The sequence below is a fragment of the Mercenaria mercenaria genome, chromosome 4 (assembly GCF_021730395.1).
Source record: "Mercenaria mercenaria strain notata chromosome 4, MADL_Memer_1, whole genome shotgun sequence".
NCBI classification, from domain to species: Eukaryota; Metazoa; Mollusca; class Bivalvia; order Venerida; family Veneridae; genus Mercenaria; species Mercenaria mercenaria.
The window spans coordinates 50,944,112-50,970,717 of record NC_069364.1 but is presented as its reverse complement, the minus strand read 5'-3'; the positions used below and the strand labels follow the sequence as shown (position 1 = coordinate 50,970,717).

Sequence of the window (26,606 nt, the reverse complement as noted above, 5' to 3'; positions counted from 1 at the left end):
CTCAAATAATGTTGAATTGAGGGGATCAGGCGAGATATCGAGTTAATTAGATTGCTAAACAATAACCGGTTGGGTGTTTGTTTTGTGGCGATTTATACGGTAGATGCCGAACTAGAGATATATCTATGCGTTTGGTGTGATGAATTTTATTCAGAACAGTTCAGTGTAATTAGCGTTGTTGTTTGTCAGTTAAGGACACGGTCCGCTCAGTTTGGTGAAACTATGTTTGCCTTTATCGGGCCTACCACAAGGGCATTATTGTCTTAAACGGTGCACCAAAGGTTGTTCATTGCAAAAGATGCACTTTGCTATTTAAGGTTGTTTGACCTGAAGTTGCTTCGGGTCACTAGGATTTCATCCTTATAGTACTGGCGAGTCCTAGATTGCATTGCGTTGCGTTGCTTGCTTGTGAAGTGGTTGTAGTGCACCACTATAGGTATGGTGATGCCTAGGTTGCTTTGCTTTTTTGCGTAGTGAAGCTTCTATAGTGAATAATTACAGTATTGGCGAAACCTAGGTTGTGTCTATTATGTATCACTATGGTACTGGTGAGGCCCAAGTTGCATTCCGTGTCCGTAGTGCTTCAATATAGTGTTGGTAATGCCTATGTTGCGTTGTTTCTTGCGATATGAAGTGTCTGTAATGCATCACAATGGTACTGGTGAGGCTCTGGTTGCATTCCGTTGTCTGTAATGCTTCACTATAATGTTGTGTGGTGCCTATGTTGCGTTTCTTGCAAGGTGAAGTGTGTCTGGGGTGCATCAGTTGGTGTTTTGTGTGGTAGGCCCGGTCAGTCCCTATTTTAGTTTGACTAGCTGAAGAATTGGGCTGTCTCATGAATATTTAACGTGTGCCATTTTCGTGGACAATAATGCCAATATTGTCGTTCTTGTTTTAGCACAGACATATATCAGACAGCTTTCTAGCACTGAGTGTTTGGTAGCAGCTCTTGACTTGCTTCGTGGCATCGTTTTGGTGCGGAGCCGTGGTGAGCTCAGGTCTGCTGTCATACATTCGGGTGTGGTCCGTGTGCTGGGTGCCGTCTGCGGTTTTTAGGGGTCATCGCATCGCGTGTTGTCTCATGCTTGCGCCTGGTTTCCTCTCGCTTGAACATAGAGCGGCCAAAAACATGCCAACTTAACTTTTCAATGTTTTCTCAGATCTATTGATGCATTTACCTTAGCAGATGTAGAATATATTAATTTAGAAATCAAGTATTTTAAGTCATTTGTTCATAATGTGTTATATGATCTTAAAACATTTAACAGTATAACAATGAGATAAATAAAAGACAAAGAATGGTACATGTTCTTATTTTATGTTGAGTAATATGGAATAAATGTATGTTACATTTTGATCCTGAATAATGAAATCATTTTGAATGGAATAAGTTTACTGTAATAACCTTAGCTTTTAGAATTATATGGAGAGTTATTTGAAATGTAAGCACGAAGGGTAACTAGAGCAAAAATTTTATATTTTATTCAAGTAGTTTGGCACCAAGTGTCACTGTTTAACATGTACATTTAAAATTAAAAGAACAGATGTCCTTTAAAGAGATCACAATCAAGTAAGAAATCTGGAACGTGGTGGTGGCAGGGCTGAGGGGTGGGTGGGTGTGTGTGGTTACAACTTCACATGCTGATAAATATTCATGGAAGGTTTAAAAAATTTAAACAAGAGCTGCGCCAAGCGGGGCAATATACGCCCGAAGGGTTACATCACAGGATGGGAGCAAAGAACTTGACTGTTGAAGCCAAAGGACAGGAACAACAAGGGAAGAAATTCCAAAAGAAATTCTAAATCCACAAAGATCCTTACCAGGTAAAGGTATGTCAAATACACCTAAAAATTGGAGCTACCATCCATGTTGTACCACAGAAAAGTGGTCTCAGTTTTTCCCTACGGCCAATAATAAAAAAGTTTTAAAATAAGCTATTTATAGTAACATAAAAGGGAAGTAATTAAATTTTTTTTATTGTAAGTGAACAAAAAAGATATCTGCCACATAAAAACAAGAGCATTGCAATACAGAGCAATATACACAAAGCAGTCATATATGACCTTTGACCCATAAGTGTAACCATGACCTTGAAGCAAGTCATCCGAACATACCTATGCAAGTCCTCTTAGAGTGGTGAACATTTGTGCTAAGTTTCTTTGAAATCCTTCTAGCAGTTCAAGAGTTACAGAGCTGATACAAAACAAACTGATATGACCTTTGACCTCTAAGACAGTTTAGTGTGACCTTGACCCTGAAGCAAGACGTCCAAACCATGCGCTCTGCACGTCGTCTCGGTGTGGTGAACATTTGTGTTTCTTTGAAATCCTTCAAGGGGTTCAAGGGTTTCAGAACGGACATGAAACTGCTAACGGACAGACGGACAGACACTAGGGGTGGGGGCGTGGGGGGACCCTTCGGGCATATAACTAAAAGGAATGAAAAAATAAATGTTGTTTTTTTTTCTGAAGAGGGGGGTAGCGGGGCAGGGAGTTAGTGTGGGATGGGGGATGACCGGATGAGGGTACAAAACTTCACATGTTGATAATAAATATTGATGGAAAATAAAAAATGAAGAAAAAAAATTGTTGCGGGAGGAGTGGGGAGGGGTATGCTGCATGATCGGGTTGTGGTTTGTGGAGGAGCCAGGTGTTGGAAGGGTACAACTTTGCAAGTTGATAAATATTCCTGGAACATTTGAAAAATTCTAAAATAAGGAATGAAACAAGAGCTGTCACGAATGGTGACAAATGCCCCCGCAGCGCCTTGACCTTTGACCTGGTAACCCCAAAGTCAATAGGGGTTGTGTACTCAATAAGTGCTATTAGCAAGTGAAGTTTGAAGGTCCTGGGTGCAGTGGTTAAAGGTCCTGGGTGCAGTGGTTCGCGAGTAAAGTGCCTTCATGCAAAAAGTTAACATTGGCCCCTGTGACCTTGACCTTTGACCTGGTGACCCCAAAGTCAGTAGGGGTCGTGTACTCAATAAGTACTATCAGCATGTGAAGTTTGAAGGTCCTGGGTGCAGTGGTTCACAAGTAAAGTGCCTTCATGAAACAAGAGGACCATGATGGTCCTGAATCGCTCACCTGTTCCCACATGACCCAGTTTTGAGTATGACGTCGTTTTTTCTATTATTTGATATAGTGACCTAGTTTTTGAGCTCATGTGACCAAGTTTTGAATCTGATCTAGATATCATCAAGATAAAAATATTGACCAATTTTCATGAAGATCCATTGAAAAATATGGCCACTAGAGAGGTCACAAGATTTTTCTATTATTTGACCTATTGACCTAGTTTTCAAAGGTACCTGACCCTGTTTTGAACTTGACCTAGATATCATCAAGGTGAACATTCTCACTAATTTTCATGAAGATCTCATCAAAAATATGGCCTCTAGAGAGGTCACAAGGTTTTTCTATTTTTATACCTACTGGCCTAGTTTTTGACCGCATTTGACCCAGTTTCGAAACTGACCTAGATACCATCAAGGTGAACATTCAGACCAATTTTCATGAAGATCTATTGAAAAATATGGCCTCTAGAGAGGTCAAAAGATTTTTCTAATTTTAGACCTACTGACCTAGTTTTTGACCGCAGCTGACCCAGTTTCAAAGTTGACCTATATATCATCAAGATGAACAGTCAGACCAACTTTCATACATATCCCATGAAAAATATGGCCTCTAGAGAGGTCACAAGGGTTTTTCATTATTTGACCTACTGACCTACTTTTAGAGGGCACGTGACCCAGTTTCGAATTTGACCTAAATATCATCAGGATGAACATTCTGACCAATTTTTATGAAGATCCATTCAAAAGTATGGCCTTTAAAGAGGTCACAAGGTTTTTCTATTTTTAGACCTACTGACCTAGTTTTTGACCGCACGTGACCCAGTTTCAAACTTGACCTAGATATCATCAAGGTGAACATTCGGACCAACTTTCATACAGATCCCATGAAAAATATGGCCTTTAGAGAGGTCACAAGGTTTTTCTATTATTTGATATAGTGACCTAGTTTTTGATGGCACGTAACCCAGTTTCGAACTTGACCTAGATATCATCAAGGTGAACATTCTGACCAATTTTCATGAAGATCTTGTGAAATATATGGCCTCTAGAGAGGTCACAAGGTTTTTCTATTTTTAGACCTACTGACCTAGTTTTTGACCGCACATGACCCAGTTTCGAACTTGACCTAGATATCATCAAGGTGAACATTCTGACCAATTTTCATAAAGACCCCATGAAAAATGTGACCTCTAGAGTGGTCACAAGGTTTTTCTATTATTTGACCTACTGACCTAGTTTTTGATGGCACGTAACCCAGTTTCGAACTTGACCTAGATATCATCAAGGTGAACATTCTGACCAATTTTCATGAAGATCTTGTGAAATATATGGCCTCTAGAGAGGTCACAAGGTTTTTCTATTTTTAGACCTACTGACCTAGTTTTTGACCGCACGTGACCCAGTTTCGAACTTGACCTAGATATCATCAAGGTGAACATTCTGACCAATTTTCATAAAGATCTGATGAAAAATGTGACCTCTAGAGTGGTCACAAGCAAAAGTTTACGCACGGACGCACGCACGCACGGACTGACGGGACGACGGACGCTGCGCGATCACAAAAGCTCACCTTGTCACTTTGTGACAGGTGAGCTAAAAAGTTAACATTGGCCCCTGTGACCTTGCCTTTTGACCTGGTGACCCTAAAGTCAGTAGGTGTCGTGTACTCAATAAGTACTATCAGCATGTGAAGTTTGAAGGTCCTGGGTGCAGTGGTTCGCGAGTAAAGTGCCTTCATGCAAAAAGTTAACGTTGTGACGAACGAACGGACAGACAGACAGTTGAAAACTAATATGCCTCCCTTTGGGGGCATAAAAACATTTTTTTGGGGTGTGTGTGTGGCGGGGGGGGGCTGGGGGAGACGGGGGTGACCAAGGCAGTAGGGGTGACCGGGTGTGGGTACACAACTTCACAAATTTACAATAAATGTTCTTGAAAAAAAATGAAGTTTGATTAAATTCTACAAATTGGTTAGTTTGTTATATAAAAGTATGTGGATTTTTAAACAATTAAAGGGCAATAACTCTGAAGTTACTAAAGAGATCCTGATGAAATTGGGTGTGCAATACCATATTATGGTGATAAGTTTCGTAGTTCTAGGTCAAATATATCTAAAGTTATGAAGCAGAAACTGCCATATTTATAGTACCCTGTATAGATAACACTAGAAATTTCAAAGGGCCATAACTCTGGTGTTACTTGGGCAATCTGACTGAAACTTGATGGGCCGCATAACCCCACAGTGGTAAACAAGTATATGAAGTTTTATTTAAATATTCCCAACCACTTCCTAGATATGGCTCTGAACGGACGGAAGGACAACGCCAAAACTATATCCCTCCACCTTCGGCGGGGGATAGAAAGTATTTTCTGACGGAACTTGTGAAAACAGGCTCTAGTATACTGACAGCTATGAAAAATTACATTAAATGCAAGACAAACAGTTCAAAGGAAAAAAGCTTGCATTTTAAAAAGATAATTGTACAATCACTCAGTGACTGTTACATAAAATCTACCTGATTCTTTGGGCCTATAGACTTTTGTCCTTTACCAAGTTCATAACTCTCTCTCAGCCATACTGCAGCCTCAGCATACAGTTTATGTTGATAAAGTTCAACTCCTGTGTTGTAACATAGCATAGACAGGAAAGATGCCTGAAAATAAAAATCAAAGCCTTAAAATGTCTGATGGTTGCGAGTTTTTGGTAGATTTTTTTTTCTGTTTAAATGCCAGTCTATGAATATACTTGAATGAGAAACAAATACAAATTTAATGTGCCTCATATCTAAGATGAACTCTACCTTACCAAGCTTGTGATGTAACCATGGGCTGAAATACCTTATCATTGATAGATCTTATATAATCTAAATGGTCAGTGTGCGTGGTCTATACAGGTTGAATAAGAAATACTTGTTCATTGATAATTCATCCGCACTGTTCATGAATGGGACTATTTTGTGTAGCACATGAACATCCTTTGGATGTGATTCGGAATAAAATAAAGATGCTATGATTGTCAGAAATACACTTTAACTTTGGTAGTGGGATAAACCCGCAACCAATAAGTAAATTTAGAAAGAAAATTCAAGTTTGTTACTGGAGTGGATCTTTTAACTTTCAATATCACAATTTAAAAGAAGTGCTGGATTTTTTCTTGCACAACACTTTGTGACAAATTCATAGTGCCACATGCTAAGAAATATATATGTAAACAATAAACATGGTGCACTTAACTTAAAAACATATCTAAAATAGAATTTGTTTTTCACAAAAAGCCTATGTCTCCACCACTTAACATGCAGAAATTGTAAAATGCCACAAATTGAGGGCCACAAATCAAGAGAAAATTCCTGAACCACAACATTTCGACTATATATAATTATATAGCTAGGCTTGGCAGTTGTAACTCCTGTGGAGTCTGGTGGAATTTCAACCAGTGGTATCAGAAAAGTAGCACTTATCAAAAAATTTGACAAATCAAGGGTCATGACTCTGCTGAAAATCGTTTAATTAGAACATGATGATAATATGCACAAGTACCCTTATTAGTAATCAATTAATTGTGAGGTTAGGAGAAATTCAGCCAAATTATACACGGCAAGTAGTGTAAACACTGTGAAATATCACAAATCAAGGTTCATAACCATGCTGAAATTCACTGAAAGGAATCATGTCGACGATATGTATAACTAAGCTTTCCACTGATAACTCCTGTAAGGTTTAGTGGAAAGCTGCCCAATGGTGCCCAATGGTGAGAAGAAAATGCCGAAATATCATTAAATTTGATCAGTAAAGGACCATAAGGAAATCTGCTCTATTATATAAAAGAAGTGGCCAAAACATCATTAAATTTGATAAATCAAGGGCAAAACTCTGCAGATTTGTTTGTTTGTTTTAGGTGTAACACCATTTTCAACAGTATTTCAGTTATGTAACGGGGGTCAACCTAACCAGTGTTCCTGGATTCTGTACCAGTACAAACCTGTTCTCCCCAAGAAATAGCCAACTTTCCCACATAAATCAGAGGTGTAGGAAGAATGATTTCAGACACAATTTCTTTATCAATTGTAATGGAGAACATTATGCACTGCCCAGGGATCGAACTCAAGACTATATGATCCGTAGATTGGCACTCTCCTCATTGAGCTAAGCAGGCTGGCAAAAAACACACTAAGCCATAACCACTTAACCATAACATGCCCATGATATGCACAACTAGGCTTGGCAAAAACTGCTGTGAAATTTGGCGTAATTCCAGTTTCATGTACACGGTCAAATTCAACAAAATTCAATAGTTCGATAAATCAAGGGACATAACTCTACTGAAAATCACTGAACCAGAACATGACAATAATATACACAATGAGCAGGGTTTTCCCTCGGGTTTTTTATTTGGGAGTCCATGGACTCCCATGGCTGCTAATTTAAGGGTCCCTAATAATTTTTGGGGGTCCACAAATTATTGATCTTGAAAATGGACATTATTACTAAAAAAAATTTATCCTAAAACCGAATGAACTTGTATCTTTTTAATTTAGATAGCATCTGATTCAGTATTTCGGAATGGTATCTTTCAAAATAGCATGAGCTTCTCAATTCAGACTGATAACAAAAGGTGTGACAGTCTTTTTGTTATGATCAAATAGCCAGTAATTACCGGCAATTAAGTGTCAACTCGTGTCAATTATGTTGTTCACAGTTTGATCTTAGTTAAAGATAATACTCGATCCTTAATTAGTATCATAATTTTTGTGATTTATTAATATTTTTTCATCAAAATACTTTAGACTTATATGAAATTAATTTTGTTTAATAGAAAAATAAACCATTCGATCTTTTACGGAACGTAACGGCAATCTTACATTTTAGCGGTGTCAGTTAGCGCGGAGAGTAGTTTTCCTTTACCAAAATGGCGAACATCGGTAACAAAACTTGTTTTGAAGTTGGAAAATTGTCTATACCTGTGTATAATGAGCACCCACGATTCGGGGATGGTCCCGGTGGTAAAAAACTGCGCATTTTACATGGGTATCTGCGCAAAGGAAGCTTCAGTGCAAAGGAGTTTCGTGACCGATTTTGCGGGTCCAGTGGACGCAGAGGCACTACAAAATGCGAGTCCAAAGCAGTCAAAGCGCGTCAGGGACGCAGAAAACCTGCGTCCGGGAAAACCCTGAATGAGGTTTGGCACTGATCACTCCTGTAAGATTATATAAAATAATAATATAGAAGTGGCCAAAACATCATAGAATAAAGGGTCATAACTGTGCTAAAAATCATCAAATCAAAAAATGCAGAAGATATGCATAACTAGGCTGGCCAATGCTCACTCTTGTGAAGTTTGGTGTAAATCCATCCAGTGCTGTTGCCAGAGTTACGTGAACAGACAGGATAGGACAGACAGAAAGAAAGCAATAAATCAAAATGTCTCCCCCCACTACATGTGGGCAACATAATAAACTTTTCGTAGAGACATTATACATTTAAATATGAACTATACATTCTTGAAAACAAAAGCTTTTTAATCAGTGGAGGAGGAATTAAGACTTGAAGAATTTTTGTATGCGTCTGAGTTGGAGGTGGAGGAGGGGTAGGTTGTGTGAATGTGTAAGCAGTTTGGGGTTGATAGAACTTTGGCAGTAACAGTGTCAGAATATTAAGACAGTAGAAACTAAGATTTTGGGGGATTTTTTTTTTTTTTATGTGGAGAGAGGTGGACAGAAGAAATGTGAATTGTTGCAGTCTGCAAATCATCCCATCATCATCCACCTATATTGTAAGTTTAAGGTAAATACCTAGAAGAGTTTTAAAGTTTTGCTCCAGACACAAACACAAGGAACAGATTTGACATTTGAACTCAATTTGTTACCTTGACCTCTGACCTACCAACCAAGTTCTTATGCTCTGCTGTTAGTCTCATTGCCACCTATCTATATGCCAAGTTTGATTTAGTCACTACCTTGGATGGTTATTAAGTTATGTGCAGAACACGAATTATGACAGACAGATCTGATCTTGCTGTGACCTTCACCTTTGACGTATTGCGCTAGTTCATGCTCATTGCATATCAGAATTTCTATATAACAAGCTTGAAATCAATATCTTCAACTGTTTTTATGCTTCTGACACAAAATATGACAGACAAATTTACTTTTTAGCTCCATTTGAGAACTTGATTTGACCTACTGATTGGTAAATGCCCTGTGCACATCAACTTATCGCCACTTACCTACATGCCAAGTTTAAAGTCAATATCTTGTAATGTTATTAAGTTATGCTCCAGACAAGAAATATGATGGACATACTGACAGGTGGACAGGCACACATGCCATTATATATAACATCCAATTTTTCCAAATGGGCATATAAAAAAAAGGAAATTGTAAAAATGCAAAAACTTAATGTAGAGCCTTATTACTTTTTCATTGAGAAAATATGGCAGATCAAGTGGAAAGTAACAGCCTCAAAAGACTCCATTACACTGACTTCATAATAATGTAGGCAAAATATTTTATGGTAAGCCCTGTACTGATTTAAACAACTATGGAGCCAGACACCTTTAAACTTAGCTAAATGCCTCTGTACATCAAAAAGGTCATTAACTTAAAATATTTTACTTACCTTTGTTTAATTTAAGGATTCCAATATGTAATGAGCAATTATTACATAAAAGACAAACAAACCTATGTCAACATACTATTAAAATAACTAAACTAAATATAAACTGACATAACGATATTCAAGTAATAAGCATTAGATGGCACCAAATATTTATTATGATACAGTCTTGTTTACTCATTACAAACAGATTATAAAGTTAAACACTGACACAAATATCACCTTAACATTCATATTAATTTTACACTGATGTGTCTCCAAATACAGGCAGAGATTTATTGACTCCAATTGGAAATTCTGTAATACAGCTCCTACAATTCATTCATTTTACAAAACAAGCAATACAAGCAACTGTTACAAATAAATCACAAGTGTATTAGATATTTAGTCAATCACCTGTACCAGTTTAGAATAAAGAAAACTGCAATAAAAATGTCCTTGTATTAAATGAAAGAAAATGTAAAAATGTAAGAAATAGTTTCTGAGTAAAATATCATGATAAGCTCCTTTGTCTCATATTTACTTACTTCCTTTGGAAACTTGGGTAGAAGTTGCTTTGCCTTCAACATTTGCTCTAAGGCATCCTCTGCTCTGGATAATGCCACATACTAAAACAAGTGAATGAAGTATTGCCATGCAATACAAAGTCCCCTACTGGAGGTCACCTAATTTTCTCTACTGCAGTATAACATAATGAACTGATATCTGTCAATGATGTATAAACAACATTGTACTATATATACAATATGTTGTAACAAAACACTTGGATTAAAATTTATATATATAAAAACCTACAGTTGTTTTCATATTGAATTTTTTTGGCTGATTATAAAAATGTTATCATGTAAGTTATTTATAGTAACAACAAAGGGAAATTAATCTTTTAAAAAAAAAAAAAAAATCTATATAATACAAGTCCACAAGAAACTCTTTACCAGGTAGAGATAGGTCAAAATACACCTAAAAATTGGATGTAACATGCATGCTGTACCACAGAAAAGTGGTCTCGATTTTTCTCTACCGCCAGTAATAAAAAAGTTACAATAAAATCTATTTATAGTAACAACAAAGGGACGTAATTCTAAAAACAAGGGTGCCTCATGGTGGTGAACATTTGGTCCAAGTTACATCAAAATCCCTCCATGCATGAAGAAGAAATGTCCCGTACAAAGTCATTATTGAATTTGACCTCTAAATATGACCTTGACCTTAGACCTAGGGACCTGGTTCTTGCGCATGACATGTTGTCTCATCCAGGGGAATATTTGTGCCAGCTGATATCTAAATCCTGCTTTGCATGACAAAGTTATAGACTGGACAGGAAAAAAATCCTCTTGACCTTTGATCTCAAAGTGTGACCTTGACATTTAAGCTAGGGTATTGGGTGTTGCGCATGACACGTCGTCTCATCATGGGAAACATTTATGCAAAGTAATATTGTAATCCCTTGATGGATGACAGAGTTCTGGATCGGACAGGGCAAAAACCTTATTGACCTTTGACCTCCAATTGTGACCTTGACCTTTGAGCTAAGGGTCTGAGCTTTGCGCATGACATGTTGTCTCATCATGGGGAACATTTGTGCCAAGTAATATTAAAATCCCTTCATGGATGGCAGAGTTATGGACGGGACAGGAAAAAAACTCTGTTGACCTTTGACCCCCAATTGTGACCTTGACCTTTGAGCTAGGGCTCTGGGATTTGCGCATGACACGTCGTCTCATCATGGGGAACACTTGTGCTAAGTGATATTAAAATTCCTTAATGAATGTCAGAGTTATGGACCGGACACGAAACAGACCCTGTTCATGCTATGTTAACATTTGACTGCTAAGTGTGACCTTGACCTTTGAGCTAGGGGTCTGAAAGTTGTGCATGACACATCGTCTTATTATGAGGTACATTTGTGCCAAGTAATATTAAAATCCCTTCATAGATGGGAAAGTTATGGACCGGACAGGAAAAAAGCCTTGTTGACCTTTGACCTCCAATTGTGACCTTGACCTTTAAGCTAGGGGTCCAGGTTTTGCGCATGACACGTCGTCTCCTCATGGGGAACATTTGTGCCAAGTAATATTAAAATCTCTTAATGGATGGGAGAGTTATGGACCAGACAGGAAAAAAGCCATGTTGACCTTTGACCTCCAATTGTGACCTTGACCTTTGAGCTAGGGGTCCGGGATTTGCGCATGACACATCATCTCATCATGGGGAACATTTGTGCCAAGTAATACTAAAATCCCTTCAAGGATGGGAGAGTTGTGGACCGGACAGGAAAAAAGCCCTGTTGACCTTTGACCTCCAATTGTGACCTTGACCTTTGAGCTAGAGGTCCGGGTTTTGCGCATGACACGTCGTCTCATCATGGGGAACATTTGTGCCAAGTAATATTAAAATCCCTTTATGGATGGCAGAGTTATGGACCGGACACGAAATTGCGGACGGACGGACGGACAGGACGGACGGACGGACGGACAGACGGATGGACGGACAGACGGATGGACGGAATGACGGAAAAGTGCATTCCTATAGTCCCCGAAACTGGTTTTCAACCAGTAGGGGACTAATTACACCACAATATCTGGTATATAGAGTATTATAAGAAACAAGAGGACCATGATGGTCCTGAATCGCTCACCTGCCCCCACATGAACTGAGTATGACGTCGTTTTTTCTATTATTTGACACAGTGACCTAGTTTTTGAGCTCATGTGACCTACTTCTGAACTTGACCTAGATATCATCAAGATAAAAATTCTGACCAATTATCATGAAGATCCATTGAAAAATATGGCCTCTAGAGAGGTCACAAGGTTTTTTTATTATCTGACATAATAACCTAGTTTTTGAAGGCATGTGACCCAGTTTTGTACTCGACCTAGATATCATCAAGGTGAACATTCTCACCAATTTTCATATAGACCTCATGAAAAATATGGCCTCCAGAGAGGTCACAAGGTTTTTCTATTTTTAGACGTACTGACCTAGTTTTGACCGCATGTAACCCAGTTTCAAACTTGACCTAGACATCATCAAGATGAACATTCAGACCAACTTTCATACAGATCCCATGAAAACTATGGCCTCTAGAGTGGTCACAAGGTTTTTTCTATTATTTGACCTACTGACCTAATTTTTGTCCGCATGTGACCCAGTTTCAAACCTGACCTAGATATCATCAAGATGAACATTCTGACCAATTTTCATGCAGATCCCATGAAAAATATGGCCATTACTGAGGTCACAAGGTTTTTCTATTATCTGACTTACTGACCTAGTTTTTGACTGCACGTGACCCAGTTTCAAACTTGACCTACATATCATGAAGATGAACATTCTGATCAATTTTCATGCAGATCCAATGAAAAATACGGCCTCTACAGAGGTCACAAGGTTTTTCTATTATTTGACCTACTGACCTAGTTTTTGACCGCACGTGACCCAGTTTCGAACTTGACCTAGATATCATCAAGATGAACATTCTGACCAATTTTCATGCAGATTCCATGAAAAATATGACCTCCAGAGAGGTCACAAGGATTTTCTATTATTTGACCTACTGACCTAGTTTTTGATGGCACGTGACCCAGTTTCGAACTTGACCTAGATATCATCAAGATGAACATTCTGACCAATTTTTATGAAGATCCCATGAAAAATATGGCCTCTAGGGAGGTCACAAGAATTTTCTATTTTTAGACGTACTGACCTAGTTTTGGACCGCAGTTGACCCAATTCGAACTTGAGCTAGAAATCATCAAGATGAACATTCTGACCAATTTTCATGCAGATCCCATGAAAAATATGGCCTCTTCAGAGGTCACAAGGTTTTTCTATTATTTGACCTACTGACCTAGTTTTGGATCGGACGTGACCCAGTTTCAAACCTGACCTAAATATCATCAAGATGAACATTCTGACCAATTTTCATGCAGATCCCATGAAAAATATGACCTCTAGAGAGGTCACAAGGATTTTCTATTATTTGACCCACTGACCTAGTTTTTGACCGCAGTTGACCCGGTTTCTAACCTGACCTAGATATCATCAAGATGAACATTCTGATCAATTTTCATACAGATCCAATGAAAAATATGGCCTCTACAGAGGTCACAAGGTTTTTCTATTATTTGACCTACTGACCTAGTTTTGGACCGGACGTGACCCAGTTTCAAACTTGACCTAGATATCATCAAGATAAACATTCTCACCAATTTTCATGCAGATCCCATGAGAAATATGACCACCAGAGAGGTCACAAGGATTCTCTATTATTTGACCTACTGACCTAGTTTTTGATGGTACGTAACCCAGTTTCGAACTTGACTTAGATATCATCAAGATGAACATTCTCACCAATTTTTATGAAGATCCATTGAAAAATATGGCCTCTAGGGAGGTCACAAGGATTTTCTATTTTTAGACCTACTGACCTAGTTTTGGACTGCACATGACCCAGTTTCGAACTTGACCTAGATATCATCAAGATGAACATTCTGACCAATATTCATAAAGATCCCATGAAAAATGTGACCTCTAGAGTGGTCACAAGCAAAAGTTTACGCACGCAGGCACGGACGGACGACGGACGACGGACGCTGCGTGATCACAAAAGCTCACCTTGTCACTTTGTGACAGGTGAGCTAAAAACTGAAGATGTGTCCACAGAACACAGATGCCCCCACTATGTGATGTTAATGTGTCCTTTGAACAATGGCACTTTGACAGCTGAATCTTATGACTGAACCATTCTTAGGTTCTTCACCTTTGAACTATGGGTCTGTGTAGTGTCAACTATGGGTCTGTGTAGTGTGAACTAAGGGTCTGTGTACTGTGAACTAGGGATCTGTATAGTGCAAAGGACAATTCACCCTATTTTGTAGTGAATAAGGTCCAGACAAGAAAAAATGCCTTAAATATTTGGCCTTTAAATATGACCAGAGTCTTGATATGCTGTTACAAGTTACTAAAATATCCTTGTATGTATACAAGAGTTACAGACTGGACGGAAAAGGAAGTAAAAAGAATTACACAACTCACTGTTTCTGCCCAGTAACAGAGAAGTGTAAAGAGATCTTGCTCAACCTCAAGTTTTTCTTTCTCTACAGATTCTGTTCCTCCGCTTGCTGCTTTCTTATCAATCACCAACTTCTGTAATCTCTGGATACACTTTGATAGAAAAAAAAAGTACAACCTTAAAACCTGAAAGCTTGTTCAATGGAACAGGATCTATTATAAAACACCATTCTGCCACTTTTTTTTTAAATGATTACCTAACTATTCCAATTTCAAAAAAAAACTACTTTTATTCATTCCATGTTGCATTCAGTGATGCAAAAGTATTGGATATCCTTAGTTTATAGTTTATACTAATGTATTTTAGGTCGATTGTGAAGGAAGTTCTACAACTCAATCACTCTTGACACCTCATTCCTGATGAAATCCATCGCTATGAGGGTATGAGAGAAGAGGCCAATTTCCCTTTAAATGCTGAGCACCAAGCAAGGGAGTTACTGATACTATTTTTCACATCTTTGGTATGACGCGGCCGGGGATCGAACCTAGGACCTCCCGCACTAGAAGCGTACGCTCTACCACTAGGCTATGAGGCGGTAAAATATTGGAAATACTTGATAATCAAGTGCTATTTGATTGCACATTTTCAACGATTCAAAACAGATACAAAATAAATACCCAAAGCACATGTCATTTTGAAAATAATGTATAGATCTCTTATGTCTTTAGCATGCCATTAAACAGTATCCATCCCAGACTGTGAAAATGTTGAGGCACTTGTCAATATTTTAAGTAAAACTTTACAGCTTATATAACATCTATTTTCTCAAACAGTTACAAAGAAGACTTTGTAAGATTCCTAAATGAAACTTGCCTTCTCTGATTTTGACAAAACTTTATCAGCAAAGTCAGGTATATTTCCATCTGAAAAGAAAATATTACCATAAATAATTTCTGAATTACTAAATAATTACTAAATAATTAAGCTATACCAAATCACTTTTCTGGACTATTTTCATTTCATCTTAACTTTAATATAAATGTTAACAACAAATAATTGCCCTTACAGAAGAAAAAGGCCTGCTGCTTACTCTTGCTGTGTACATACAGCGTATATGATGCGTACATGATGTGTACTGAAATCAAGGGCTTTAAATAGTACGCAGGATATACACCGCACATACACCGATAGTACGTTTGTAGTACACTTTTGACATGCAAATGAGCTCTGCCGCATACTACTTGCTGCGTACATGCTGTGGACTACATAGTACACAGGATGTACGCTGGAGGAATTTAGTATGCGGGAAATAGTATGCAGCATGTACGCGGCACATACACTTTTCACATGCAAATGAGCCTGTGGTGTACTACCCCTGCGGGGTACATGCTGTATACTCCTTCGGCGTACATGCTGTGTACTCCTGCGGCGTACATTCTGTGTACTTCTGGCCCGAGTCCTGCGGCGTACATGCTGTGTACTCCTGCTGCATACATGCTGCATACATGCTGTGTACTCTTGTGGCGAAACTGCTGTGATAATGTAAATTCCTTACCCCACCAACTTTCTTAGGCAAATGCTGATCATTTGGACAGAAAAAAACAGAAAAAAGATAAGTGACATGCATCAATAAGTATTTAAAAATAATGTAGACTGATGTTATCAAATAAATTAGTATGCTTTTCTTCATCCACTTTTCAATGAAATAAATCAATTTTTGTAGCATGTAATTTGGTAAACATCTGAAGAAAATGGCGTAACTGCATCAAGGGGAAACAACTTTAATGCAACTAAATATAAGTGTTATAAATTTCGAAGTATCTGCGGTGTACATGCAGTGTACTATTTTCTTGTACAAGTCCCTCCTGCGTACATGCAGTGTACTCCTTAAATTTACAGAGTCTGTGCTGCGTACTTGAAGTGTACTAGTGATCTCCTGCGTACATGCTGTGTACTCGTCGAAATAGTACGCGGCATGTACGCCGCATGCAGTGTATGTAAAATGTACTCCTCTGGCGTACTACTGTGTTCGCGGCATATACACAGCAAATACGCAGCGTGTACGCCACAGAGGCTTGCTTCTGTAAGGGTGAGGCTAAACAAAAATTAAATGTTAGTTTAATGTTTAAACAGGTGATGAATGACATTGAAACTTCTTGCAAATCCACAAATTGCGCTAGCGATTCTAGGAAAATTTGCAAGAAAAAAAACATTTTTCTATTTTTTTACAGCAACCTTGACCTTTACCCCTGTGGCCAAAAATGCATAATAGCTACATAATTATGTTCTTGGTTGGAACATCATTTGCAGAGATGCCCTGCTTAATAAACACTATATAAGTTCTAAGGGCTATAATGTCACTCCTGAACTCTCACTTAAACTTAAGCACATTTCTGAAATGTTTTATTTCAGGCATGCAAACTGGCAGGCATTTTATTCTTTATTATATGTATCTGCATACTCATCACAAAACAATCTGTAAAGTAAGTGCAAATGACAGTGTTTCTTAAACAAAAGAATACATGTACTTCAGATATTTTTAGTTAAAGCATTCTTAAATTCAATCATATAAAAAAAGTAAATTAAATTATAACTTTACATAAAATGAAATCAATGTGACCAAAAAGTCACAAAAATCAGTAAAGAAGGGAAACATGAACTGAATTTATTACCTAACCAAGCTCTTCCAGTTTTGAGTCCCATCTAGCAAGCACATAACGTAACAGCTATAGATTACTTTCAACTGTAGCCAGATATTGTAACTACACTAACATGATCAAACTATATGGCAGTGTAAAATCTGCTACAGCCACCAACCAAAATACCTAAATTTAACTCAAGATATTTATATAAGCCTCTCTGTCACTATTTTCATAACATAAAGATGATAAGTTTAAGTTGACAACAACATTACATATAATATGCAAAGGAGACTTGAAAAGAGCCAAATTGCACAAACAGCCATGTTTCACATATAAATTACCTAAACACACACAGAGACTGCCTGGCAAAGACAACAAGACTTGTACTAAAATCAGATTCTTACAGTAACTTTTTTAAAATGTAAATAATTACATTATCAAATCATGCCAAGATAAATAATACAATAAGTTAACACAGACAGTAAACTGAAACTGTTCTATTCAGGATGGCAGCTATAGAAACTGTAGTACAACCAGGCAGTCAATGAAAGTTAATGAGATTCCAAGAAAATAGTAATCTAATACATACCATTATCTGTCTCCTCAGACTTGTTTCATTTTCAAATCTTTGCCCACAAAACTCCAGCATCCAGAACGCAATGTGACGTACTGTTAAAATATAATCAAATATTCACAGAAAGATAAAACAAGTACAGCTGGCACTTTTTTCATGAACCATATAAAGCCATGTAAACCAAAATTCAAAATATATAATAGATAATTCTTTGATTTTCAATGTTAGACTGAAATATCTTTCACCAAGTGAACACCTGACACAAAATTTTTGCAAGTGGTGCTACAGGTACAAGAAAAAAACAACCTTTAATCATTTTTATTATATGATATTGTGCAAACATTCCTCTTGAACCTGTGAGTGATGAAGCCAAAAGTGGAAATTTAAAATTGAGGGGTTCACTAGTTTAAAATAAATTAAGAGAGGTCATTACAAGGATAATACAGAACAAGTTAGGTGGAGATCTATCAAACGGTTCATCAAAAGTCATTTAAAGCTTTTTTGGGCTTTAGCTGTTCAAAAGTTTTTCTATATTTAGCTCTGGTGACTGCTAAAGGGGCCAAGCAAAACCATTGGAACAAACTTGAGGGAAATCCTTGCCAGGATGCTACAGACTAACTTTGGTGTATGTATGACCGGCATTTTAAGAGAAGAAGGTATTTAAGTAAAAATGTGAACAAAAGACAACCAATACCATAAGTTCGACCATCCACTTACACTAACAGATCACCCTGAACAAAGTTCAGGTGAGCTAAGAAGTAAATAAGCAGAGCTATGGGTCTTTATGTTGAACAGTGCACTTTCTCTCACTGTTCTATGTTTTTCAGTGTTCAGGTTCAACAAAATACCCTCCTATTGTTGTTTTCTAGTCATTAATAATGGGAGTTAATTCTAAGGCTAATGGTTCTTGTACAGTGCCATTCCCCTTAATGTCAAACTTTATCTTTGTATGCAGTTTGAAATAATTCCTATAATAATTGTTAGAGTAATGGTCTGGAGGACTCAATTCAATAAACAGAGGTAATTAAAAAAAAAAGTGGTTTATGGCTCTTGTACATAATGTCTCCTATCTTTCGTATGTATTCTGAATAAATTCCATGTAGCACTTTAAGAGTTATGACCTGCACCAATAAATTTAGTAAAGGGAGATAATTTTAAAAAGTTAGAGTAATGTTTTTATATGCTACACTCATCTAAATGTCCTCTATTGTGTGGCAAATCAAACAAAATCCCTCGGTTATGACCTGTACAATGTGTTTGGATGGATGTATGGACCAGCAGATGGAAGGACAGAGTGACTACTAGATGGGCTTTTGCCAAATGGCAGGGTCCTAATATTACCACAGATCCTATCAATTTTATACATGTACTTACTCTTAGCATTGGCTATTACAGATACCATTCCCTTTGTCTTTAATGCTACAGACTGGTTCCATAGTCCTACTGCTATATTTTCTATCTGCAAATAAGAAAACATGCAACCCTGAGAATTTCAATTTGATCTATATGTAAAAAGCAATGTAAAAGGTAACAGAAATGGAACTAATACTAATCAAAACTCTAGCACTGGGGCAAAACTTTTGAAAGTTTGAAGTTTTCTCAAAAATGTAAAAAGAAGTAAAAAATAAGAGATTTTTTTTATAACAAGAGGGCCATGATGGCAGGGTTCTCGGAAACGCCGAAATCTGCGTCCCTGTACGCATAATTGGTCCCAGTATACACGTGTTTATTGCAGTTTGGGAGTCCCCGGACGCACGTTTCTGCAGTGAGACGCAGTGAAAATTAATTGATTACATAACTTGCGAATAAACAAGGTTTGACTCGAGAGCAAAATATGTGGGCCGAGTTACTCGCTTGTCACCGATAGCCGTGTATAGCCAATCAGCGTTGCCTGTTTCCACTTCACCGCGAGACAGATCAGCTCGAATACATGTGATTGTCGGTGTGATTGCATAGGTGACAATTTCTAATTGTTAACGACGGATTACGTAGTGTTTGAAGTAACTCCGATTGTTTTCTCACGTACTAATTACCAATTTTAAAGAACTTTTTAAATTTTTTCTTAAAAAGTGATAATTAGGCTTAATTATGAACGAGAATTTTAAGATGCTGTTGATGTCGGTCTTAGTAACGTGATTATTTTTCTGCAAAATCGCTGATGTTATTTGAGAAAGCATTTATTAACATGTTGATCACAGACATACTGTGCATTCTTGTATTTTACACCGAATGTTTTAACGTTGTGCTCTTAATGAGTATAAAAATAAAAGTAGTAATTGTTTATATATTTTCTTTTCACTGTATGTTTATATACATGTTTCTGAAATAAAAAGGTAAAGAAAAAATTATTAGGAGCGATTTTTGGCCTACTTGATATTTTCACAAGGGGGATTTTGTCCAACTTGATAACTTCACTGGGGGATTTTGTCCAGGACGATCAGAAACAGCAGGGATGTGGGGGGAGGGGGGTGTTGTCCAGGGGTGATTTTTTCCTACATTAATTTTTGACTACATGTGACCTATTTTATCTTTACCTTTTTACCACACCTTAACAATATTTAGGTGAAGAATTGTGTTTACAAAATGTGTGTCAGTCTACACTTAATTTGACAGTACAATAGAGGCTGTGTTTTGACAAAACGTTTAAGTCTGTCCGTCAGTCTAGTCAGTAGTTGGGACTGCAACTTTTTCAGCTTTGGGAGTCCCAGGACTGCAACTTGAAATTGCTAGTGAGAACCCTGGATGGCCCTACATATCGCTCACCAGAGTTGATCTGGCCTACTGACCTAGTTTTTGACCCCACATGACCAAGAGTTGAACTTGACCTAAAGTTCATCAAGACAAACATTCTGATTAAATTTCATTAAGATTTGATTATAACTGTGGCCTAGCTAGAGATTTCACAAGCTTTTCCTTTGATCTGTCCTACTGACCTAGTTTCTGACTCCACATGACCCAGTTTCAAACTTGACCTAGAGATCATCAAGACTAACATTCTGACCAAGTTTCATAAAGATTAGGTCAAAAATGTGGTCTCTAGAGTGTTCACAAGCTTTTCCTTCGATCTGACCTACTGACCTAGTTTTTGACTCCACATGACCCAGTTTCGAACTTTACCTAGAGATCATCAAGACCAAGATTCATAAAGATTGGGTCACAAATGTGGTCTCTAGAGTGTTCACAAGGTTTTCCTTTGATTTGACCTGCTGACCTAGTTTTTGACCCCACATGACCCAGATTCAAACTTGACTTGGAGATCATCAAGACTAACATTCTGACCAAGTTTCATAAAGATTGGGTCACAAATGTGGCCTCTAGAGTGTTCACAAGGCAAATGTTGACGGACGACGGATGACAGATGCCGCCGGACGCCGGACAATGACCAGTCACAATAGCTCACCTTGAGCACTTTGTGCTCTGGTGAGCTAAAAAAGCATATGTCTCCCACCACTTAACACAAAGAAATTATCAAATGCAACAAAATAAGGGAAACTCACAGAACCATAACTTTCCAATGATACAAGGCAGTCTGAAAGACAGCTATATCCCACGCCGCTGTTATGGATAGTGAAAGGGCAATGATTGTAATGGGTGGACACATTGATGTTGTTACGTATGTTTTATAGTCAATGCATGAGGGCATCAATGAATTTGAAAATCCTTGAAGGGTTTTAGGAGATGCAGAGCCGACACAAAATGGAAGGCTCAAACCTTTGATCTTGAGCTGTGACCTTGATTTTGAGCCAACATGGCTGACTCACGAGTTCTGCACATCGTCTTGATGAGGTGATCATTTGACCAAAGTTTCATGAAAATCCTTCAAACTGATGTTTAATGATACAAAATGATTTTGTCACACAGTTTTCAAAAATAGCTGGCAAAGTATTGTTACAGAAAACCTTAGTGGAGGAATCTTTTTTTAGCCTAACGTTGTAAGTTTCTTATAGACTTGTCTTATAATTTATAATAGCACCAAAATCAATTTACTGCAGTCTTTTCGATATACAAGATGAAGAATTAACTTCATTGCTTGTCACTGAACTAAACTAATTTAATGAATTTTTGATGCATATAATTACTAAAGTTACTGAAAGCAATCTATGAAATATGAAACCTGAAATAAAAGAAAAGCTGTCAGAGGACTTCTCATATTAATGCTTGACTTTAAAATTGGACATATCTCAGTAACCTACAAGTATAATCCAGACAGTGATTAATAACAACCCCACTCTCACCCACTCCCTTCATGTAAATGATAATGTAGGGCAACATTTTAAGATTTATGAGTTAAACCCATTTGATTTTAACAGAAATAAAGTGAAAGTGCACATTAACAAACTTTCTAAGCATAAAGGGAAATAATTCACAAAATTATTCTGCCAAAGTAATGCACCTTGTTTTAAATGATTAAAGAGATGTAGAAAATCTATTTCGAGTTTAGATCAAATATAACTGGAAATAGCCAAGCTAGACTGAAATAGCATAAAAAGATTATCTGAAATTGCTGAATTCATCACAAAACAAGGAATAATTCAAGAAACATTTGAGCTGGATTTATAGACCTTGTGTCATAGGATGTTGGTGATGACATATGACAACTATTTTTAGTTCAAATCAAATACTTTGACAGGGATAGTGTAAAAGTGAATCAAAATTAAAAGTGAATCTAAAATTCTAAGTAATAAGGGGCTGTATTGGTGACAGATTTATGGACCTTGCATCACATGATGTGTCCAATGATGTGGACATTCAGTTATAACAGAGAAAGTGTGAAACGGTATCAAAACTATTCTAGAAAGGGACAAAATTCATGAAAGACTGGTGCCAGAGTAAGACATAGAGTGAAAGTGTGTCAAAACTTTACCCGGAAAGTCTTAAGAAAAATGGGGCATAATTTATGAAATATTGTTGCAAGAGTAATGGCCTTTGAATGCAAGACCATTTTAATCAAAGCTGTGGCTGCAAACACAGACACAGGGGTGAATAGACTAGGATAGCTAGCTCTCCATATTCTTTGTATAGTGAAGCTAAAACATCTATTCGGAACTCCAGGTGTATTCCAGCTCAAATATGTCTCCGAGCCTCGGACATTTTAAAACATCAAAATTTCAGACATATACCTCTGCAAGCTGTGTAGACTGCTCTGGACTAATAGATTCCAAATTAGGTAATGCCTCGCACAATTTGATGCCTCTCTCCAGATAGTCTGTCCAGTTAGAAGTTGACACTGCATTCTCCTTGGAAATCTCTGATGTCAAAGCTGATAAAAAAATACATACAGTAACAATAACGTTTTACTATGATAACCTTTGAGAATAACTTAACAAGATTTGGGAAATGATTAGCCAATTTCATGTTGGGAACCAACTGGATTTTTGCCTCTATTTAAGATGGAAAAATGTTTCAATGTCTAAAACTGACACAAATGACTTTCTATAAAAAGGTTAATGAGCTTGTTACCAGGTAACATTTAACAGTAAGTTAGGTACTACACTGTAACAGAAGTTTGAAGCACTTTTAAATTTGTTTATTATGAAAAGGGTGCTACATAAATATGGTATAATATAATAGGTCAGAAAGGATTTCTTAGCTGTACAGATAATAAAACAAACAAGAAGATTTTAAAGAAAAGTTACCTTTAAACTGAGCCAAAAGGCTTTGCAGTTCATCAAGCATCTCAGATATTCTCCTGTAAATAAACAAGAAAAGGAATCATCTTTGACAAAGCGATATTTATTTTTCAGCAAATTAATTTCAAATCATATATCCTACTAGGCATCTATGATATGACAAGAGCCCATGATGGTCCTAGATCGCTCATTTGAGTTACACTGCCTGCCCCAATCATAGTAGTAATAGGCAAGAAGTGAATAGGGGACAGGAGCCATTTAAGTCCAAGAGACACAGATGGTTGGCTGCAATAGAGATCGATCATCTACTTGGCATGTCCAATATTCCAAATAAGTTTCAACATTCTGGGCCTAGTGGTTCTCAAGTTATGGACTGGCAATGGCTTTCCATGTTCTGGCCCTGTGACCTTGACCTTTGATGAGTCATTGAGTGACCCCAAAATCAATAGGGGTCATCTTCCCTGTATGTCCAAATATTCTATGAAGTTTCAACATTCTGGGTCAAGTGGTTCTCAAGCTATTGATCGAACATGTTTTCCATGCTCAGGCTCCAGTGACCTTGACCTTTGCTCAAGTGACCCCAAAATCAATAGGGATCATCCACTCTCTAAATCCTCAGATCCTATGAAGTTTGAAGGTTCTTGGTCAAATGATTCTCAAGTTACAGATCAGAAACAGTTTTCCAATTACTGCAGGTTCCTGTGTCTTTAAACTTTGATCAAATGACCCACAAATCAATAGGGGTCATCTACTCTACAGTTCATGTCCAGTCGCAGTGTACTGTAGTCCAAAAAATTGGACGCTTCTGTCATAGAGGGATGACAATTATAAAATAGATCTATCAGATCATAAAATAAGTCATCCCGATAAGCCAAATGAGTAAGGATAGCCACAGAGCACCCGTTGCGACAAATATCCGATATATGAGCCTATCCGAACAATACACATCTCGGTAAACTAAATGCGAAAAAGTTGACTTTATAATTCATTACTAACTTAATTATCGCATGGAAAATGAATAAAGAAGAACTCGATACATCATAAAGTAAGTAAAGAAGTTACTTTCAAGTAATTTTTAGACGTGCAAATAAAAAGTTTTGCTCTTGAAATTTGTTTTTGTTGGCTGATTTTCGCAATTTCCGGTCGTCTGCACACCTGTTAGTGGTCATAGACCACCAATTAAAGAGTACGGGGAACAAAGTGGGAATAAAGTAATAGCATGAACACACTAAATAGCTGGCTGTCTTTATTCTGTATAAAATCAAAGAAGCATTTATAGCTCTTTGATGAAATTGACAATTTTTTCTATGGCTGCAGCACACATCAGAACCTATTTTAAATGTAGACCTGTAACTTACATTTTCTCGAAAAAAATTTTTAGTGCTGAATCATGAAGAAAAATGTGGGGTCATGTTTGATGCAAGAAAAATATTTTCAGTCAAAGACACAAACTGCAAAAGCAACTAAAATGAAACCCCAAATTGCAGTGGTGGTGTATGACCTAAGATTCCATGACAAATTCTGCTATGCTATCATTTCATTATGAAAACGCCTCCTAAATGTCAAGCATAGATCTGTCAAAAAGTGCAAAGAAAATAAGGAAAGAAGCTCCACAGAGCAAAAAAAAACAACTGAAAATTGTTTGTTTACCACTTTTTCGCGCCATATTCCTATTTAGTGTAGACCTATACCCAACCTATATAATCGTATACTTTGGGATAAAGTAAATATGGTCACTAATGTAAACAAAGCCAAAAGACATTTATTTTCGAATATGAGGGTTTTTTGCTTAGGCATATCCAATTTTTGCTAATTTGCCACATTTGATAGGTATGAAGCGCTTTTTTCCTGCCATGCCAACAATTTAAACAGGGTCCATAGCATTCACACGTAATTCTAAAATAAAGCATCACTACGTTTTTCATACGTTTTTTGTTGTTGGTGATGTTGTTCGAACGGGCTTGAAAACATGGGTTAATTTAAATTTCGTTATGGAAGGCCGCACACGCCATAATGTTACAATGAACAATGGGTGGTCTCTAACCCAGTCCAGGACCCAGTCCAGGAACAAGCATGCTTCCTATTTCTAATATATAGATTGGTTGGTATTATATCATATTGCTTTTCGCAAGCTAAACCAAATGGAGGGACTCAAACGAGGTAACAGTCAAGTCCGGATATTATCGGACAGTTGTCAAATACCACAAATTCAATTTACGCATATTCAGCGAGTAATATTTCTTTGCGGCAAAGCATTTCTTATGTGTTCGCCTTATCTTTCCGCATGAAAAACAAATGCTTGAAAACTTACCGAACGACCTGTTCGATAACAATCGTAAAAAAGTAACTTTCAATATTTTTGCTATCCGAAAGTTCGTAATTATGACAGTGGATACAAATGAATTTGCCAGAAATCTAGTGTTTTTAATCCTTTTGTATTAACCCACATATCAATCACCGAATCTGTAGTCTTCGTTTAATATATCGGTTAGTAGAATGACTGGACTGTCTGGGTCAGAATTTGTTCCAATATTATTTTTCTGAATAATCTTAGTAAAACATCATCCAAGAAACATCAAGGCCAATCTTGTTCGAAAAAGTGTATTGACGGACGGATGGTGAGTGAAAACAATAGCTCACCCCAAGTATTTCGTGCGCAGATAATCTAAATCTTTTGCGCTAAAATCTCAACATCCCTTTTTCCTATATATGGCAGTGAGGTAAATGGCCCTTCTTGGACTTTCCTGACTTTCTCGTAGAAAAATAATTATATAGGTACATAAGTATGCTCGGATAACAACATTTGCATTGTCCGGAAGGATACCGAACCTCTGGTTTTGGTTATTCATGTGTATAGAACACTGATCCCTGTATAATGTATTGAACCCTGGAGCACTATCATAAATAAATTAAATAATAGAGACTTTAGATAAATATTGAATTTGAATAACGGAATCAAATAAATATTCAAAGTTAAGGTCTATGTCCGGACTCATCAACGTTTAATGTCAAAAACTTTAGCATATCATTGTTTATAACAAAATTATTTTCA

The 26,606-nt window shown here is 37.2% G+C and overlaps 1 protein-coding gene across 1 annotated transcript in view; it reads right to left on the bottom strand.

The window, feature by feature from the left end:
* The window catches only part of LOC123551666 (testis-expressed protein 11-like), a 47,222-nt gene extending 22,904 nt beyond the window's left edge, over positions 1–24,318 (bottom strand). Inside the window, exons 1-10 of the mRNA XM_053542189.1 lie at positions 24,245–24,318; positions 23,561–23,613; positions 23,045–23,184; positions 19,299–19,383; positions 17,940–18,019; positions 17,381–17,411; positions 15,582–15,631; positions 14,732–14,860; positions 10,219–10,299; positions 5,593–5,730 (exon numbers count right to left, since the gene is read on the bottom strand). Coding sequence (XP_053398164.1) covers positions 5,593–5,730; positions 10,219–10,299; positions 14,732–14,860; positions 15,582–15,631; positions 17,381–17,411; positions 17,940–18,019; positions 19,299–19,383; positions 23,045–23,184; positions 23,561–23,600 — 774 coding nt within the window. The 5' untranslated portion in view covers positions 23,601–23,613; positions 24,245–24,318. The remainder of the gene's footprint in view (positions 1–5,592; positions 5,731–10,218; positions 10,300–14,731; positions 14,861–15,581; positions 15,632–17,380; positions 17,412–17,939; positions 18,020–19,298; positions 19,384–23,044; positions 23,185–23,560; positions 23,614–24,244) is intronic.
* Positions 24,319–26,606: the final 2,288 nt, after the last annotated feature.